General features: G+C 52.4%; 1 protein-coding gene across 1 annotated transcript in view; it reads right to left on the bottom strand.

Moving 5' to 3' along the window:
- The window catches only part of LOC144135009 (uncharacterized), a 121022-nt gene that overhangs the window by 21516 nt on the left and 79016 nt on the right, over positions 1-20490 (bottom strand). Inside the window, exons 15-16 of the mRNA XM_077667788.1 lie at positions 3180-3309; positions 1107-1277 (exon numbers count right to left, since the gene is read on the bottom strand). Of these exons, the coding sequence (XP_077523914.1) occupies positions 1107-1277; positions 3180-3309 (301 nt within the window). The remainder of the gene's footprint in view (positions 1-1106; positions 1278-3179; positions 3310-20490) is intronic.

Raw genomic sequence — 20490 nt, 5'->3', positions numbered from 1 at the left:
TCACACTATCAATCAGGTGATAAAGAAATGCGCAAAATATAACCAACGTATATTTATAGCGTTCATAGACTACGAGAAAGCATTCGACTCAGTCAAAACCTCAGCAGTCATACAGGCATTGCGTAGTCAAAGTGTAGAAGAGCCTAATGTCAAATTACTGGAAGATATATATAGCAACCGCACAGCTGTTATTGTCATCCATAAAGTCAGCAATAAGGAAGGTCATGAGGCAAGGAGACACGATCTCGCCAATACTATTCACCGCCTGTTTACAGGTGGTATTCTGAGGCCTAAATTGGGACCAGTTGGGAATAAGAGTATATGGAGAATAGCTAAATAATCTGCGATTCGCTGATGGCATTGCCTTCCTTAGTAACTCAAAAGGTGAACTGCAATCACGATCAATGAGTTAGACAGGCAGAGCAGAACCGTGGATCTAAAAATTAACATGCAAAAAACCAAGGTAATGTTCAACAGTCTAGCAAGAGAACAGCAGTTCACAATTGGCAGCCAGGGCCTGGAAGTGGTAAAAGAATATGTCTACTTAAGGCAGGTAGTGACCGCTGATCCGGATCATCAGAGGGAAATAACTAGAAGGATAAGAATGGGGTGGAGCGCATATGGCAGGCTCTCTGAGATCATTAATGGCAGCTTACCAATTCCCCTCAAGAGAAAAGTGCACAACAGCTGTATCTTACAGGTATTAACCTACGGGGCAGAAACGTGGAGGCTAACGAAAAGAGTTCAGCATAAGTTAAGGACAACGCAGCGAGCCATGGAAAGAAAAATGATAGGTGTAACGTTATGAGACCGGAAGCGGGCAGAGTGGGTTAGGCAACAAACTAGGCTTACTGACATCCTAGTCGAAATCAAGAAGAATAAATGGGCTTGGGAAAGGCATGTAATGCGAAGGAAAGATAACCGCTGGTCCCTAAGGGGAGCACACTGATTCCAAGAGAAAGTAAGTGTAGCAGGCAAAAGGTGGATGGAGCTGGAAAAGGCCAGGGTTAATTGGAGAGACATGGGAGAAGCCATTGCCCTGCAGTGGGCTTAATAAGGATGATGATGATAACTACGAATTCAATATACAACAAAGGCTGACTCACCGCCGCGTATTCCATGTTAAGGCTGGTCTCGGAAGTCTCGCGGACCGACACTTTGCTCCATGACGCCTTCATGCGGTACGTCCTTGCGTACATGGCGAAAGACAGCATCGCGTAACGTCCGTGTTTCGCAACGTCCAGGAGCTGTTTCTTCACCTCGTCCTTGATACTGGCCTGGAGAGTGAGAATTTGGGCGAGAAAATCGGGACGTGCAGAGCTAAGTGAAGCTCACGACATTTTTTGTAAGACTAAGTTATCAGCATGCCCAACGTTGTCGGCCCAAAATATTGAAAATATTGAAACTGTCTGGCACATATTAAGGCAGTGATTAAGTCGACCATAAAAAACCAATGCGGAATGCTTTTGACCACAGCAAAAACGATATTATAAAAAATCCAGCACTGCCGTCGGTTGATCGATCTGCGGATAAATTGATTGTTATAGTGACATCTTTCATTATACTGAAAAAATGCGTTCATCTGCGGTTTCTTGCTTAAGCATGTCTTTGTCCACGATTGTTGGGTATGGACTAGCAACACCCCACAGGCGTCAAGTGCGGCAAAGACATTTATTTGGCATTACAGCTTCCACGCTCAATGAGTTCATTACCTTACTGCCTGCCGCTATGGCCTACGTCTTTCACCCAGGCATTGATGTAATTTTCGCCTTCGTATCGGGAACATTAAGAAAGCCTTTCTGATGCTCACAGTACATTGTCAATTTCAGGAAACTAATTCGTTGCTCAATAATTATTTGAAAAAAAGTGCTGCGCATAACACCTAGTTCAGCTGTCAGTCTATCATAAAAATTGGTACCGACAAGTCGTTCCAGGCAGCAAGGAGTTCGAGAGAAGACCCTACTAGCTACTCGCATGCCCAAGGCTTGCCAGGTGCTCGGTAATATAGTTAGGGCGCGTGTGTGCGCCACTAGCGAGGTTTGTATTGTAGCAGTATATTGTATATTAGTGCATCCCGGCTTAAAAGAAGCAACGTGATATTACACTTCAAAAATAGATTGAGACGGGAGGAAAAGATTGGCACCGGCCATGAAGACTTGTCTACCAAATAAGCACCTAACCAGCGGTCGGCCGTAATAAAATAAATAAGAGAGAAGAGAAAGACGCAAAGCAAAATAGAAAAGGAGAGAAAGAGGAAAGGACGGGGGAGATCACTGGGACGCCAAAACGCACCCGTCGACGGATAATAGACTTTTTAACTTTTTCACTCCTACCGAGAGGCACCTGATTGCAAGTAGGAACTTGGAGACCATCGTTAGTACTAGCGATATCAGTTTTTCGCGTTACGAAAACGCCATTACTGTCGGCTCTATCTTGCGAAAAAATTCCTCTGTTTCGTCTAGTTACATGCACTGGAGGAGCTGCGTTGCCCGCATGCTTTCCGAGAGCACCTTTTGGCACCATATAGCCAAATTTGCTTGAGCCACAGCGGCGGGGGTATTCTCGTTTTCGAAATTCTAAAAACTGATATGGCTATTCCTAACGGTCCGCTGCATACGCCTATTTGCAATCAGGTGCCTCTCGCTAAAAGTTAGAAGGTAACATTCAGAATTTAATTAATCACTTAAGCCGTTTACATGCACTAAGCACTTAAGCAGTTCCCTCCAAAACCCCCGATAAGTTTCTCTGAAACACCTGGTACATCAGAAAGGTAGCGATCAAGTCACAAATTCACGTGACAGGTAGGTGATAAACAGTGCGCATTAATAGCACGCAGCGCTAGTGGAACTAACGCTAATTTAGTGGAACTAGGCAATACACAGCGGAGTTTTTTTTCTCACCGAGCTGTTAGCAGAAAACTTCTGGAGCAAGAAAGTTACCGCACCTTTTCTACCTTAATAACCGCTTGTTCTGCAGACCTGCTGGCGCATGACAGCGGGTTCTGGTCAGCGGCTACCCTTTGAAGAAACAAAGTACTGCAATGGTCAGTGAAGTGATCAGCATCCTCTTGTAAGCGGGAGATGCCGAGAACTGCGAAACACCGTGACACTAGACGGGCGGACATGTTGGCGGCGAACACTTCTATGTGAAAACGTGCCCCGCCAAGCGTTATCGCTCACCAGGGAGAGCGCGTTGTGGTCCGTCAGGTCCACGCCGTCCGGATTGGGCGCCACGGGCCAGTGGTCCCCGCCGTTGTCGACGTTCTCGGTATGCAGCTTGACGACGATCATCGTGAGGCCCGGGAAGTCACTGGTCGTAAAAGGAAGACAGTAACGCTCCTCAACGAAGAAAGCCCCCTGATGCGTGGCTATATTTAAATTATGCATATCTGCATGGCGAACGGAATACTGCATTGCACCTCAGGCGGCCACAGTGACTTTCCAGCTTCACTCAAGGCAGAAATAAGCACCAAAAGTATACGAGATGCAATTTGGGTAAAAGAAAAAAATATCTCCTTGTTCGAAAATTGAACATTGGTTGAAAATAGTTCTTCAAGGATGAAAACGGCGCACTGGAATGGAATGTGCAGTGTTCAATATCATGAAGTGATCATGATATGTGTCATGTTAGGAACTGTCTGGGATCTCTGTGGCCGCCCGAATCACGCCGTAATGGAAGGGATAAAGGAGGGGGTGAGAGAAGAAACAAATAAAGAGGTGCCGTAGTGAAGGGTTCCGGAATAATTTCGACCACCTTAGGATTTTTAGCTTGCACTGACGTCGCACAATACACGGGCGCCTTTTCTGTACCGTTACTTCCCTAGCTAATAAACTGACACTCATTCCAATGGATGAAGCACACTTGTCCTCTTATGCTTCCCCCGCCATTCAGTTAATTATTCCTGCCTAGGCCGAAAGTCCTTTTCCGCAAACCCTCACCCCGTACAGTTTCACCCCTGACTCCACGACAAGAGATCTAGGTCCAACGCAAACGCCGGCGTCATTTACGAAGTGGTGAAAAAATGTTGCTGGGCAAATAACTTCGTTAATGAACATTTCCTGCCTTGACATTTAATTTCGGCCGTGGTTTGGTGTCAATCATTCGGTCCTTGGGTGTGCACCTTTCTGCTTTAATGGACTATAGTAATGCGCAGAAATACTTTTCTTCATCTCTGTTTCTCGTGTATTCCAAGTCCTCTTGCTCAGTATCACGACGTTTTACTTGACAGTTTCTTTGCCATATGTGGAGGCTCTCTTCATAGCTTTATTTCCAGCACCTCTGTTAGCCAGAGAGTCTCTGTTGATAAGATTGTGAATAGCTAGAATGCACCTGTTGTATATGGGTCATCTTTAAAATATAATGACAAAATTCGCGTTATTAACTTCACAGTAGCTGCAAGAAGCAACGAACTCGATTCTTATTGCATTCAAATATTTGTCGTGATCATGGTCTCCCGAGGCGCTTCGGTCTGAATCAAAGTGCGCCATCCCTGCTTCCAGTAATCCTTTAGAATTGACTGAGCTGTGGCAGTTTCATCAGTGTTACGTCTCGCCTACCTACGACGCGCGGTATAGCCGGCGCGGATGCAACGGACGCCGCGGCTTCGTTCATCGCGGCCGCAACGCCTCCCGCCAAGCGCGTCCAGGCATGTTTCAGTGCCACGTGTCGTCGTGCGTGCGTGTGTGTGTGTGTGCGTGTTTTGCCCACGCTTGTCAAAGCGCGGCAGCCGGGGAGAGGAGCTCCTCAACTGGGAGGCGAGGAGGTCTGACCGGCGCCGGCCTGGCGGACGCGCCCGTCACGCCTGAACATGTTCAAGCGTCGCCGTATCGGATGACTCTTCCCAAGCCGTTCCCTCTTGCCCTCGACTCCGTGGGTATAAAGCGAGCTGCCCCGGACGCCAACGAGAGCCTTCGATTCCTTCCTTCGAGTAACGTGGTCGCCCTGACCGGCTGCTCTTTTTGAGATGCCAGAATAAACAAGTTGTTCTGTTGCCAGTCGACTCATCCTTTGCCGGGACCTTCGGATGTTTCCAGCTTTGCCCCAGGCCGCCAGGCCAACGCTACCCTTGGGGCTTGCAACCCAAATGCAACAACTGGTTGCCAGCGGTGAGATCCCGACAACGGAGGCCAGCAGCGAAGATATGCGGTCAACTGTATGCTGAGCAGCACAACGACCATCCGGGAGCAGTGCAACGAGCCCTGTGTGATGACTGGTTGCCTGCAGCGGAACGACTGCGCTGAATTCTTGGCTGCGAGGTTTGGTGAGTGCGGGACTTTCTTCTTCTGAGTTTTGCCAGGCTTTTGTTAGTGTCAGAAACAGAGCTGGTAATTGTGGTTGTCGTTGCTGCCGGGTTAGTTTGCGGCAAGACAATAGTAGGCAGTAGAGAAAGCAGCATTCGGAGCAGCCATGGATTTGAAGTCGTTGCGCAAACCGAAATTGCTGGAGCTTGCAAGAGAGTTGGGTCTTGATGTCTCAGACAAGCTCAGAAAACCAGAACTGCTAAGGGCGATTCTTGAGTTGGAGGCTGAGGATGACGAGCTGTCGGAATGCCTTGAGACCATTGAGGAGAGGGAACAAAAAGAGAAAGAGGAGCGCGAACGTAAAGAACAAAAAGAGAAAGACGAGCGCGAACGTAAAGAACAAAAAGAGAAAGAGGAGCGAGAACGTAAAGAACAAAAAGAGAAAGACGAGCGCGAACGTAAAGAACAAAAAGAGAAAGAGGAGCGAGAACGTAAAGAACAAAAAGAGAAAGAGAAAGAAGAGCGCGACCGTCAACACGCTTTGGAAATGAAGCGTCTCGAGGTAGAGATGGAACGCGCTCGTAATGGAAGTCAGGCACACGGTGCAGGAGAACGGGTATCGTTCAAAATGACTGACCTGATGCGGCCGTTTAAACTTGGAGAGGACATTGGTTTGTTCCTGGTTAACTTTGAGCGAACGTGCGAGAAGCAGGGGTTCTCTCGGGAAACGTGGCCACAGCGCTTGCTCACTTTGTTACCCGCCGAGGCGGCCGACGTAGTCGCTCGCTTGAAGAGAGAGGAGGCAGAGGATTTCGACCAAGTGAAATCGAGTCTGCTAAAAAAGTACAGGCTGTCAGCGGAGGCGTTCCGTCGGAAGTTTCGGGAAAATGAAAAAGGCAGAAATGAGTCATATACAGAGTTTGCCTACAGGCTTATGTCAAACATGCAGGAGTGGCTCAAAGAAGAGAAAGCGTTTGGTGACCACGAGAAAATTCTGCAGTGTTTCGGGCTGGAACAGTTTTATAGTCGGTTACCTGAGAACGTGCGGTACTGGGTCTTGGATAGGCCAGACGTTAGTACAGTGGCTAAAGCCGCCGAGCTAGCCGAGGAGTTTGTGACGCGTCGGGCTCGCGGAGCTAAGGACGGTCAAAAGGGTGAATTTGGCTCCAAGTCTGAGAGGCCGAAGTTCACACCCATGAGAGCAAGGGGGGACACACGTAGTGCGGATGCGAGTGAAAGCAGTCCGACCGAACGTAAGGAGACGGCGGCAGCCGAAGCCGAACGCAGAAAGCGGTTCGAGGCGAGGCAAGCGCGCGTGTGTTATACGTGCCAGAAGCCGGGTCACTTTTCGGCGCAGTGTCCAGAAACAAAAAGAGAAGTCGTGTGTTTGTCATTATGTAGCACTGACGAGAACATGAAGCTTCTCGAGCCTTACATGCGAGACTTCCTCGTGAACGGGAAAGAGTGCCGAGTGCTTCGTGATTCCGCAGCTACAATGGATGTAGTTCACCCCTCTTACGTAGAACCCGATATGTTCACGGGCGAGTGCGCATGGATTAAGCAAGCCGTGGAAGCTCATAGCGTGTGTCTGCCCGTAGCAAAAGTGCTCATTGAAGGACCTTTCGGAGCACTTGAGACGGAGGCCGTAGTGTCATCTAGGCTGCCCCCCCAGTACCCGTACCTATTTTCGAACAGGTCCGATCACCTCCTGCGCGAGAAGGGGCTTTTGTTTGGTGAGGCTAGCGTTCAGGCCTTAACCAGACCGAGAGTTCGGGAGCTCGCTGCAAAGGCGGTAGTTGCGGGGCCGACGTTGTCGAACAATGAGAAAGGGTCGGAGGCGCAGCAAGCTGATATTCCGAGCACGTCCGAACTGGATAAAATTGAGCCTGTAGCGTTGAAGGCACCAGGTACTGGAGATGAAATGCACGACACGGGAAAGTTAGAAGAGCTTCCGGTCGAGCTTCCGGGACTAGGCTCAGTGACGAACAGGGAAGACTCTGATCAGGTCATTAGTGACTTACTCAGTAAAGCACCGCTGTCGCCTGAGCAGAAAACCGAACTACACCAACTCTTACAAGAGTTTCAAGGTCAGTTCTCTGAGAGGCCTGGTAGGACTTCTGTCCTTACGCATGATATAGAACTTACCTCCCCAGAGCCAGTACGATCCAAGGCGTACCGGGTGTCACCCCGCCAGCGCGATATTATGGAGGCTGAGGTAAAGAAAATGCTACAGCTCGGTGTTATTGAGGCGGGTGAGAGTGATTATACCTCCCCCTTGATTTTAGTTGAGGTACCGGGCAAGGAACCTCGTCCTTGCGTCGACTACCGCAGGCTTAATTCCATTACTAAGGATCAAATTTATCCGATCCCTAACATCGAGGAGCGCCTTGAGAAAGTTAATAGCGCTCAGTTTATTTCCACCCTAGATCTTGTCAGGGGTTATTGGCAGGTTCCACTTACAGAAGAGGCTAGTAGGTATGCGGCGTTCATTTCACCAATGGGAACATTCCGTCCTAAAGTTTTGAGTTTTGGTTTGAAGAACGCGCCATACTGCTTTTCAAGCCTCATGGACAAAGTGCTGCGGGGACAGGAAGAATTCGCTTTACCGTATTTAGACGACGTAGCGATATTCTCCGCATCCTGGTCTGAGCATATGGCACACTTGCGGGCAGTGCTAACCCGCCTGCGCGAAGCGGGCTTGACAGTCAAGGCTCCCAAGTGCCAATTAGCACAGGCCGAGGTTGTCTACCTCGGTCACGTGATTGGACAGGGTCGTCGCCGCCCCTCTGAAATAAAGGTGGCCGCTGTGCGAGACTTCCCGCAACCGCGCACGAAGACCGATATTCGGTCGTTCTTGGGTGTCGCCGGCTACTATCAGAGGTACATCCCCAGGTACTCCGATATCGCGGCTCCCCTGACGGATGCTCTAAGAAAAACAGAGCCCCAAACAGTCGTCTGGAGCGAGACAAAGGAGAGAGCTTTTAGCGCCCTAAAGAGCGCCCTAACAAGCCAGCCTGTGCTACGATCGCCAGACTATACCAAAGGGTTCGTTGTTCAGTGCGATGCTAGTGAGCGAGGCATGGGCGTTGTACTGTGCCAAAGGGACAATGGAGAAGTGGAACACCCCGTCCTGTATGCTAGTCGTAAGCTGACCTGTCGTGAGCAGGCGTACAGCGCCACCGAGAAAGAGTGTGCGTGTCTCGTGTGGGCCGTTCAGAAATTGTCATGCTACCTAGCCGGCTCGAGGTTTATCATTGAGACGGATCACTGCCCTCTCCAATGGCTGCAGACCATATCTCCCAAAAATGGCCGCCTCCTGCGCTGGAGCCTCGCTTTGCAACAATATTCCTTTGAGGTGCGTTACAAAAAGGGGAGTCTCAACGGTAACGCCGATGGCTTAAGTCGAAGCCCCTAACGTAGGAATCCGCCTCAAAGTTGTTGGTTACTGATGTTTTCTTCCTGAGGCAGGATTTTTAACATATTGCTTTTGTTTAGTGTTTTTAAGTGATTATGTGCTTTCTAGTGCAATTTTCCAATTTGTGGACGCGTTCTGAGTGCTGCTTGACTACTGTAAGGAACTAGGCAGTAGTATAAAAGGGGAAAGAGCCTGGCAGAGCTTAGTGAGGGTTGTCTCGTGCTTGCTGACTGAGCGGTTGCGTTTCGGCGTAGTTCTAACGCTTGCTGGGAACGAGCACAAAAATGGCAACTCTCCCGAAGTGACTTTACAGTGTCCTATGTGATCCTGAACCCGAGAACGAGGCCTTCTCTGTGCGCTGCGCTCAAGCAACGTCGAGGGACGACCGGTTTCGATTACGAGCCTCATCGAGCGACATCCCTCTGGACAGCGGATGCAGTCCCCTGACCATCGGGATCTCCTTCTCCCGGCGGGGCGGTCTGTTACGTCTCGCCTACCTACGACGCGCGGTATAGCCGGCGCGGATGCAACGGACGCCGCGGCTTCGTTCATCGCGGCCGCAACGCCTCCCGCCAAGCGCGTCCAGGCATGTTTCAGTGCCACGTGTCGTCGTGCGTGCGTGTGTGTGTGTGTGCGTGTTTTGCCCACGCTTGTCAAAGCGCGGCAGCCGGGGAGAGGAGCTCCTCAACTGGGAGGCGAGGAGGTCTGACCGGCGCCGGCCTGGCGGACGCGCCCGTCACGCCTGAACATGTTCAAGCGTCGCCGTATCGGATGACTCTTCCCAAGCCGTTCCCTCTTGCCCTCGACTCCGTGGGTATAAAGCGAGCTGCCCCGGACGCCAACGAGAGCCTTCGATTCCTTCCTTCGAGTAACGTGGTCGCCCTGACCGGCTGCTCTTTTTGAGATGCCAGAATAAACAAGTTGTTCTGTTGCCAGTCGACTCATCCTTTGCCGGGACCTTCGGATGTTTCCAGCTTTGCCCCAGGCCGCCAGGCCAACGCTACCCTTGGGGCTTGCAACCCAAATGCAACATCAGGATTCCAGGGGAAAACACAGCCTCCCCACCTATCATAAATTGTTTGTAATTCATCGGACACCATAAAATTACATTCTAACATCCATGCCTAGGGCGACTGCCCTGCTTTCTCTGTTTGGCTGTGGAATCATCCGCTGCCATCTATCTCATGAGCTAAGAAAAAGACCTAATGGGGGAAACTAAGCCTCGGGCGTCTTTCCCGCTTATGCTCGAACCCATATGTGACCCGGGTTCCGGAAAAAACGTCCACAGCAATAACGTCCTCATTTTAGAATTAGGAAACAATGCTACCTAACTGGTGCCATTAAATTTCTCCTAACAGCCTGTTATTTGAGCATCCGCATCGCTTTCAGGGGGGGGGTATCCCTAGCGCAGCCGGGTATCCGCCGGTTTTCTAAAGGGTATCTTACTTTAGGTGCAGTACTGGTATGCAATGCGCTCTGAACTAGACAAAATGTTCCCACTGGTCATGTATTAAACGTTATGGCTGCAGAGGTGTTTTAATTGTGGACCATTCCCCAGAAAACTACTGCCAGAAGCTTCCCAATAAATACTAGAATCCTTTGATACATGGTATATTTCCGGTACGTAAACGCGGGTTAAAAGAGCGAAAACGTGCTAACTTCGCGTCGAACGCCTCCCGCTGATCCCTTAACGATGTGAAGCATCCACTAGGCCACTCTTAATGGAGGAGACGGGACAAACGATGCAACATTGTACCTGCAGCGAATTCAGCTATCGGCATGGAATTGACTGACCAACGAATAGACTGCCGGCATACAGGCATTCAAAATACATCACGCTCACACTTCTTCTCAAAAGTTAAAGAAGAGTCCAATAAAAAAAGCAATTTTATTCAAGTGGATACCCGAAGAATATGATCTTGAGGTAATTTCGTATTTTGGACCTTCCCTCCTACTTTTCGCTTTCTGACGGAATTTTTCCGGAGATGTATCTTCCAGGGACATTTTTTCCTGCACCCATGCAGCCCATCTAGGGCTCTGCGTGCTGTCAAAAATGAGTTGCAGAATCAAAACGCAAAGCAAAGGCCGCAAGGAATAAAGCAGTGTCCCAGCTGCAAAGAGCACGCGCAACTCACTTTGTCCTCAAGGGGCCGCCCGGGGACACCTGGCGGCATTATTCCCCCTCCATATACGTGGGCGCACTTGGAGCGAACGAGGTGCCCGTTACTGCGTAAAGTACAGCTTCATACGCAGTACGTGCACGACCTCAGGCTGCGGTCGACGGCGCGAACTGGGCAGAGTGCCTTCGGGAAGGACTTCATACGTCACATCCATGATGCGGCGCAGCACTGTGTAGTGTTGCAAATGGGTTGCAAGCCCCAAGGGTAGCGTTTGCCTGGCGGCCTGGGGCACAGCTGGAAACATCCGAAGGTCCCGGCAAAGGATGAGTCGACTGGCAACAGAACAACTTGTTTATTCTGGCTTCGCAAAAGAGCAGCCGGTCAGGGCGACCACGTTACTCGAAGGAAGAAATCGAAGTCTCTCTTTGGCGTCCGGGGCAGCGGCTTTTATACCCTCGGAGTCGAGGGCAAGAAGGAACGGCTCTGGATGAGGCGCCCGATACGGCGACGCTCGGACATGTTCAGACGTGACGTGCGCGTCCGCCGGGCCGGCGCCGGTCAGACCTCCTCGCCTCCCAGTTGGGGAGCTCCTCTCCCCGGCTGCCGCGCTTTGACAAGCGTGGGCACCAACTTGCACACACACACACGAACACACGACGACACGTGGCATTGAAACCTGCCTGGACGCGCTTGGCGGGAGGCGTTACGGCAGCACTGAACGGGCCCAAAATGACCGCCACTTTGAACGAAGCCCCGGCGTCCGTTGCATCCGCGCCGGCTATACCGCGCGTCGTAGGCGAAACGTAACAGACCGCCCCGCCGGGAGAAGGAGATCCCGATGGTCAGGGGACTGCATCCGCTGTCCGGAGGGATGTCGCTCGATGATGCTCGTAATCGAAACCGGTCGTCCCTTGACGTTGCTTGAGCGCAGGGCACAGAGAAGGCCTCGTTCTCAGGTTCAGGATCACACAGGACACTGCAAAGTCACTTCGGGAGAGTTGCCATTTTTGTGCTCGTTCCCAGCAAGCGTTAGAACTACGCCGAAACGCAACCGCTCAGTTAGCAAGTACGAGAGAACCCTCACTAAGCTCTGCCAGGCTCTTTCCCCTTTTAGACTACTGCCTAGTTCCTTACAGTAGTCAAGCAGCACTCAGAACGCGTCCACAAATTGGAAAATTGCACTAGAAAGCATATAATCACTTTGAAACACTAAACAAAAGCAATATGTTAAAAATCCTGCCTCAGGAAGAAAACATCAGTAACAAACAACTTTGAGGCGGATTCCAACGTTAGGGGCTTCGACTTAAGCCATCGGCGTTACCGTTGAGACTCCGCTTTTTGTAACGCACCTCAAAGGAATATTGTTGCAAAGCGAGGCTCCAGCGCAGGAGGCGGCCATTTTTGGGAGAGATGGTCTGCAGCCATTGGAGAGGGCAGTGATCCGTCTCAATGATAAACCTCGAGCCGGCTAGGTAGCAAGACAATTTCTGAACGGCCCACTCGAGACACGCACACTCTTTCTCGGTGGCGCTGTACGCCTGCTCACGAAAGGTCAACTTACGACTAGCATACAGGACGGGGTGTTCCACTTCTCCATTTTCCCGTTGGCACAGTACAACGCCCATGCCTCGCTCACTAGCATCGCACTGAACAACGAACCCTTTTGTGTAGTCTGGCGATCGTAGCACAGGCTGGCTTGTTAGAGCGCTCTTTAGGGCGCTAAAAGCTCTTTCCTTTGTCTCGCCCCAGACGACTGCTTGGGGCTCTGTTTTTCTTAGAGCATCCGTCAGGGGAGCCGCGATATCGGAGTACCTGGGGATGTACCGCTGATAGTAGCCGGCGACACCTAAGAACGACCGAATATCGGTCTTCGTGCGCGGTTGCGGGAAGTCTCGCACAGCGGCCACCTTTATTTCAGAGGGGCGGCGACGACCCTGTCCAATCACGTGACCGAGGTAGACAACCTCGGCCTGTGCTAATTGGCACTTGGGAGCCTTGACTGTCGAGCCCGCTTCGCGCAGGCGGGTTAGCACTGCCCGCAAGTGTGCCATATGCTCAGACCAGGGTGCGGAGAATATCGCTACGTCGTCTAAATACGGTAAAGCGAATTCTTCCTGTCCCCGCAACACTTTGTCCATGAGGCTTGAAAAGCAGTATGGCGCGTTCTTCAAACCAAAACTCAAAACATTAGGACGGAATGTTCCCTTTGGTGAAATGAACGCGGCATACCTACTAGCCTCTTCTGTAAGTGGAACGTGCCAATAACCCCTGACAAGATCTAGGGTGGAAATAAACTGAGCGCTACTAACTTTCTCAAAGCGCTCCTCGATGTTAGGGATCGGATAAATTTGATCCTTAGTGATGGAATTAAGCCTGCGGTAGTCGACGCAAGGACGAGGTTCCTTGCCCGGTACCTCAAGTAAAATCAAAGGGGAGGTATAATCACTCTCACCCGCCTCAATAACACCGAGCTGTAGCATTTTCTTTACCTCAGCCTCCATAATATCGCGCTGGCGGGGTGACACCCGGTACGCTTTGGATCGTTCAGGCTCTGGGGAGGTAATATCATGATTAAGGACTGAAGTCCTACCAGGCCTCTCAGAGAACTGACCTTGAAACTCTTGTAAGAGTTGGTGTAGTTCAGTTTTCTGCTCAGCCGACAGCGGTGCTTTAATGATTAAGTCACTAATGACCTGATCAGTGTCTTCCCTGTTCGTCACTGAGCCTAGTCCCGGAAGCTCGACCGGAAGCTCTTCTAACTTTCCCGTGTCGGGCATTTCCTCTCCAGTACCTGGTGCCTTCAACGCTACAGGCTCAATTTTATCCAGTTCTGACGTGCTCGGAATATCAGCTTGCTGCGCCTCCGACCCTTTTTCATTGTTTTACAACGTCGGCCCCGCAACTACCGCCTTTGCAGCGAGCTCCCAAACTCTCGATCTGGTTAAGGCCTGAACGCTAGCCTCACCAAACAAAAGCCCCTTCTCGCGCAGGAGGTGATCGGACCTGTTCGAAAATAGGTACGGGTACTGGGAGGGCAGCATAGATGACACTACGGCCTCCGTCTCAAGTGCTCCGAAAGGTCCTTCAATAAGCACTTTTGCTACGGGCAGACACACGCTATGAGCTTCCACGGCTTGCTTGATCCATGCGCACTCGCCCGTGAACATATCGGGTTCTACGTAAGAGGGGTGAACTACATCCATTGTAGCTGCGGAATCACGAAGCACTCGGCACTCTTTCCCGTTCACGAGGAAGTCTCGCATGTAAGGCTCGAGAAGCTTCATGTTCTCGTCAGTGCTACAAAATGACAAACACACGACTTCTCTTTTTGTTTCTGGACACTGCGCCGAAAAGTGACCCGGCTTCTGGCACGTATAACACACGCGCGCTTGCCTCCTCTTGAACCGCTTTCTGCGTTCGGCTTCGGCTGCCGCCGTCTCCTTATGTTCGGTCGGACTGGTTTCACTCGCATCCGCACTACGTGTGTCCCCCCTTGCTCTCATGGGTGTGAACTTCGGCCTCTCAGACTTGGAGCCAAATTCACCCTTTTGACCGTCCTTAGCTCCGCGAGCCCGACGCGTCACAAACTCCTCGGCTAGCTCGGCGGCTTTAGCCACTGTACTAACGTCTGGCCTATCCAAGACCCAGTACCGCACGCTCTCAGGTAACCGACTATAATACTGTTCTAGCCCGAAACACTGCAGAATTTTCTCGTGGTCACCAAACGCTTTCTCTTCTTTGAGCCACTCCTGCATGTTTGACATAAGCCTGTAGGCAAACTCTGTATATGACTCACTTCTGCCTTTTTCATTTTCCCGAAACTTCCGACGAAACGCCTCCGCTGACAGCCTGTACTTTTTTAGCAGACTCGATTTCACTTGGTCGAAATCCTCTGCCTCCTCTCTCTTCAAGCGAGCGACTACGTCGGCCGCCTCGCCGGGTAACAAAGTGAGCAAGCGCTGTGGCCACGTTTCCCCGAGAGAACCCCTGCTTCTCGCACGTTCGCTCAAAGTTAACCAGGAACAAACCAATGTCCTCTCCAGGCTTAAACGACCGCATCAGGTCAGTCATTTTGAACGATACTCGTTCTCCTGCACCGTGTGCCTGACTTCCATTACGAGCGCGTTCCATCTCTACCTCGAGACGCTTCATTTCCAAAGCGCGCTCTTCTTTCTCTTTATCTTTTTGCTCTTTACGTTCGCGCTCCTCTTTTTGCTCTTTACGTTCGCGCTCGTCTTTCTCTTCTTGCTCCCTCTCCTCAATGGTCTCAAGGCATTCCGACAGCTCGTCATCCTCAGCCTCCAACTCAAGAATAGCCCTTCGCAGTTCTGGTTTTCTGAGTTTGTCTGAGACACCCAGACCCAACTCTCTTGCAAGCTTCAGCAATTTCGGTTTGCACGACGACTTCAAATCCATGGCTGCTCCGAATGCTGTTATATCTACTGCCTACTATTGTCTTGCCGCAAACTAACCCGGCAGCAACGACAACCACAATTACCAGCTCTGTTTCTGACACTAACAAAAGCCTGGCAAAACTCAGAAGAAGAAAGTCCCGCACTCACCAAACCTCGCAGCCAAGAATTCGGCGCAGTCGTTCCACTGCAGGCAACCAGTCATCACACAGGGCTCGTTGCACTGCTCCCGGTTGCTCGTTGTGCTGCTCAGCATACAGTTGACCGCATATCTTCGCTGCTGGCCTCCGCTGTCGCGATCCCACCGCTGGCAACCAGTTGTTGCAAATGGGTTGCAAGCCCCAAGGGTAGCGTTGGCCTGGCGGCCTGGGGCACAGCTGGAAACATCCGAAGGTCTCGGCAAAGGATGAGTCGACTGGCAACAGAACAACTTGTTTATTCTGGCTTCGCAAAAGAGCAGCAGGTCAGGGCGACCACGTTACTCGAAGGAAGAAATCGAAGTCTCTCTTTGGCGTCCGGGGCAGCGGCTTTTATACCCTCGGAGTCGAGGGCAAGAAGGAACGGCTCTGGATGAGGCGCCCGATACGGCGACGCTCGGACATGTTCAGACGTGACGTGCGCGTCCGCCCGGCCGGCGCCGGTCAGACCTCCTCGCCTCCCAGTTGGGGAGCTCCTCTCCCCGGCTGCCGCGCTTTGACAAGCGTGGGCACCAACATGCACACACACACACACGCACACACGACGACACGTGGCATTGAAACCTGCCTGGACGCGCTTGGCGGGAGGCGTTACGGCAGCACTGAACGGGCCCAAACTGACCGCCACTTTGAACGAAGCCCCGGCGTCCGTTGCATCCGCGCCGGCTATACCGCGCGTCGTAGGCGAAACGTAACAGTAGGGTCCAAAGTAGCGGCTCAGAAGCTTCTCCGAAGGGCCGGGGAGACGTACCGGGGTCCATACCCACACTTTGTCGTCGGGGTGGTACTCGACGTGGCGATGCCGTTGGTTGTAGCGTCCTGCATCCGTTGCCTGCTGCCGGCGGATGTGCACACGGGACAGTTGGCGGGCTTCCTCTGCGTGCCGGGTAAATTCCTCGGCGTCTGTCGTGAGCGCCTGGTCGTCAGGGGGGCACGGAAGCATGGCGTAGAGCATCGTTTGGACATCGCGACCGTAGACGAGGCGAAACGGCATAAATCGAGTCGTTTCCTGAATCGCCGTGTTGTAGGCAAACGTCTTAATATGGGAGGATCTCGTCCCAAGTCTTCTGCTGTACGTCGAAGTATATTGCGAGCATGTCTGGTAAGGTTTTGTTTGTGGCGCTCCGTGAGCCCGTTTGACTTCGGGTGGTATGCAGTAGTCTTGGGGTGATTCGTGTGACTCAGCTGGAACACCTCGTGCATGAGCTGCGCTGTAAACGCGGTGTCCCTATCGGTGATGACGGAGGACTAGACGCCATGTCGTAAAACAATGTGGTGTATGAAGAAGTGCGCGAGTTCAGAGGATGTACTGCGCGGCACCGCCTGGGTTTCCGCATAGCGCGTCAAATAATTAGTAGCAACTATAGTCCACTTATTGCCAGAAGACGACACTGGGAATGGGCTCAGAAGATCAATGCCGACTTGGCCAAAAGGCGTGCGAGGTGGTGCAATTGGTTTTAGCAAACCTTCAGGCTTGAGCGGTGGTGACATACGACGCTGGCACTCACGGCAACCTCTGGCATAGCGGTGGATGGTCTTTGCAAGTTTAGGCCAATAATAGCCCTGACACACTCAAGCGAGCGTGCGTGCAAATCCCAAATGGCCTGAGATGGGCTCATCATGACACGCCGAAAGGATGTCGTCGCGGAGGTCTGATGGCACGACTAGGAGGTAGGGCCGGCCACCGTTGCTGGAGTTTTTCCTGCACTGTACGCCATTGCGAATGCAAAAAGAAGACGAGTGGCGGGAAAAGTGTCGAGGTATGTTGGAGGCATGGCCATCCAGGTGATCCATGACAGACCGCAGGTCAGCGTCAGCACGCTCCTTTGCCACTAAGTCCGAACTGCTGATCACACCTAGTGAAACGATATCATCCTCTGCGCGGTCATCCGCTTGCTCGACCGGTGCGCGTGAGAGCGCGTCAGCGTCTTCGTGTTTACGTCCGGACTTATAGGCAATTGTGTAATCAAATTCTTGAAGGCGAAGGCTCCAGCGTGCTAGGCGGCCTGATGGGTTCCGGAAAATGGTAAGCCCGCACAAGCAACGGTGGTCGGCGACCACTTTAAAATGACGGCCTTAGATATAAGGCCGAAATTTCATCGTGGCCCAGACGACAGCGAGGCACTTCTTTTCCGAGGTGGAGTAGTTGATTTCGGTGCGCGAGAGTGCGACTCGCATACGCGATCATACGTTCCACGCCTTCATTATGTTGAACGAGGACGGCACTAAGCCCGCTGTTGCTAGGATCGGTGTGAATCCCGGTAGCAGCCTCCTCATTGAAGTGAGCCAGCACAGGGGTTGTGCGCAGCCGTTGGCGTAGCTCTGTGAAAGCAGCCTGCTGCTCGGCAGAACAGACGAACGCTGTATCGTCACGTGTTAAACGGGTGAGGGGTTCAGCTATCTTGGAGAAGTCGGCGATAAAACGACGGTAGTTGGCGCACAAACCCAAGAAGCGCTTGAGAGTTTTCTTTGTAGTAGGACGGGGAAACTTGGCTACGGCGGCAGTTTTCTCGGGATCGGGTCGTATGCCATCGGCACTCACAACATGGCCGAGATACTTGAGCTCTTTGTTGCCAAAGTGGCATTTCTCGGGTTTAAGTGTCAAGTCGGCCAACCGTTGGGCATCCGACACGGTTCGCAGGTGTTAATCTTGGTGAACTAAACGGCTTGCCATTTGAGGCCAGCCAGGACCGTGTATCTATCATGTGCTTAACCGTCCCTGGCGCAGAGCAAAGGCCGAAGTTCAACACCTTAAATTCATATAGGCCGTCGGGTGAGATGAAGGCCGTTTTGTCGTGGTCACGTTCATCAGCCTCAATCTGCAAATATCCGGTCTTTAGGTCGATCGATGAAAAATTCTTGGCGCGGCGAAGTCTGACGAGTGAGTCGCCTATGCGAGGGAGCAGGTAGACGTCGTTTATCGTTATGGCGTTCAGCTTACGGTAATCCGCGCAAAAGCTCAGTGTCCCGTCCTTCTTAACAAGCACGACGGGCGATAACCACGGGCTCTTAGAGGGCTTAATAATGCCGTCGGTAAGCATCTCCTTCACCTGCGTTTGGATTGCGTCGCGTTCCTTCGGGGAAATGCGCTACGGCTGCTGTCATATGGGGCGAGCGTCATCGGAAGTGATGATACGATGCTTCGTGATCCTCGTTTGCCGCATTTTCTAGGAGGATGAGAAGCAGGTTTTGTACTGGAGCAGTAGGGTGCGGAGGTCGCGCTGTTGAGTCGCTGAGAGCCAGGAGCTAATATCGATGCGATCCAGGGACGTGTCCGGATGGTCCATGGCCTCGGACGAAACGCACTCAGTAACATCGGCCAATTGATCGGTCCACGCGACGGCAGTAGCTCGGAAAAGGTGACAAGGCTCGCTCGTAAAATTACTAATCTGGAGTTCCGAACGACCGTCACGGAGGTGGACGACACTTCGGGCCGCGCCAATTCCACGTGTCAGCAGCAAGGAAAGGTTGCCCTCGGCGACTGCAAGTCCATCACGTAGCCCATCATCGCAATCGACGCTTGCAAAAGCGCTGGAGCGCGGCGGGATCAACACACTTTCAGTGGAAATACGAAGGGAGGATCTGTGTTGCCGAACGTCGGAGGTGTCGTCGGCTTCCGCTGTCGAAAACGTAACGGTTATGTGCCGCCGGTCAATAACAGCACCATTCTCACGGAGAAAATTTACGCCCAATGTCAGGTCACGAGAACAGTCGCGGAGCACCAGGCAGCTATCTATGAACGGCGAGTCGCTGATCTGGACCCTAGCCGTGCACTGTCCATGCGGAGTAATGATATGGCCCCCCGCCGTCCGGATATGCACGCCAAAGCAAGGGGTTGCAACTTTGTTTAGAAGTGCTGCCAACTTGCAACTGATAATTGAAAACTCCGCTCCTGCGTCCACCAACGCGCTAATGCTGTGACCATCGAGAAGCACGGGATGTCGAGGGAGAAGCGGTCCTTTAGTTCAGCTGCTGTCGTCGACGTCGTCAAAGCTCTATCATCGGATGTCTGCGTCATCTGCATCGTCAGGGGCTCGTTACAGCGTCGATATCCAGCGACCACGCCACCGGAGGAAGCTGTCCTCAGTTTTCCCGGTGAGGGCTGGGCGTGCGCTCCGCCGTCACTCGCGAGGAGTTCTGCACACTGAGTGAAAACGATGGACGGCGAGGTGACGGTGATCTGGTATGACGGCGCGCCATGGACCACTGAGGTTGTTGGGTCAGGTACTCTTCAATCTCACGGGGCCGTTGGCTTAACCTGGGCCTTGGCGCATCGGAGGGAAAACCCTGCAGGCGAAGCTCTTGATATGGGCACCGGCGGAACAGGTGACCGGGCTTCCCACAGTGGACGCACAAACGCCGGCGGTCAGGGCCACGCCAGACGTCTGCTCTGCGCCGGGATTCCTGATCACTCGGGATGCGGTGCTGCCCTGGCTGCACGGAGGGTAGCAGGACGTCGTGGTGATTGGAAAAACTGCCGCTGGATTCGTGGCAAGGCGTCGCAGCGCGTCAGGGTAGGTCGGGCGGTGGAAATGCCGGTGGATTTGGGGCGGGGCGTCGCAGAGCTTCAGCGTATGTCGGGCGGCAGTAGTCTGTCTGGGTAGGCTGTGGCTCGGCGTGTAGTAACGGAGGCCTGATAGCTTGCTAAACCTCTTCACGGTTTACGCTCATAAGCGAGCTGGCCGCTGGCTGCAACGTACCACAAATCTTCTCTAGCTCCTCACGGACAACAGCGCGTATCATGTCGCGGAGAACGTTGGTATTGCTGTTGAAAACCGGGAGGGACTCCGTAACAGAAGCAGCAAGGACTGGCTGGTCGTACGCGGTGAAACGCTGGCGGAGGACCTGCTCTATCGTGAGTGCCTCCGCTAGAAACTCGGCAACAGTGCTGGAGGGGGGCGGGGGGCTGCGCACGAGGCTGGCGAAAAGCTGTTCTTCAACACCGCGCATTAGGGGGGCATTTTTTGGCTTCCGACATGGCTGGGTACATGGTAACAGCTTCGTAGGGCATTTGCATGCGGGACTGCAAGGCTCGTTCAGCTCGCTCCCGACGATCAGCGCTGACATACGCGGCGAGCAGTTGACGTCGGAACTCACCGTCCTCCA

The sequence above is a fragment of the Amblyomma americanum genome, chromosome 5 (assembly GCF_052857255.1).
Source record: "Amblyomma americanum isolate KBUSLIRL-KWMA chromosome 5, ASM5285725v1, whole genome shotgun sequence".
Classification (NCBI taxonomy): Eukaryota; Metazoa; Arthropoda; class Arachnida; order Ixodida; family Ixodidae; genus Amblyomma; species Amblyomma americanum.
This window is presented reverse-complemented; position numbering and strand designations above follow the sequence as displayed.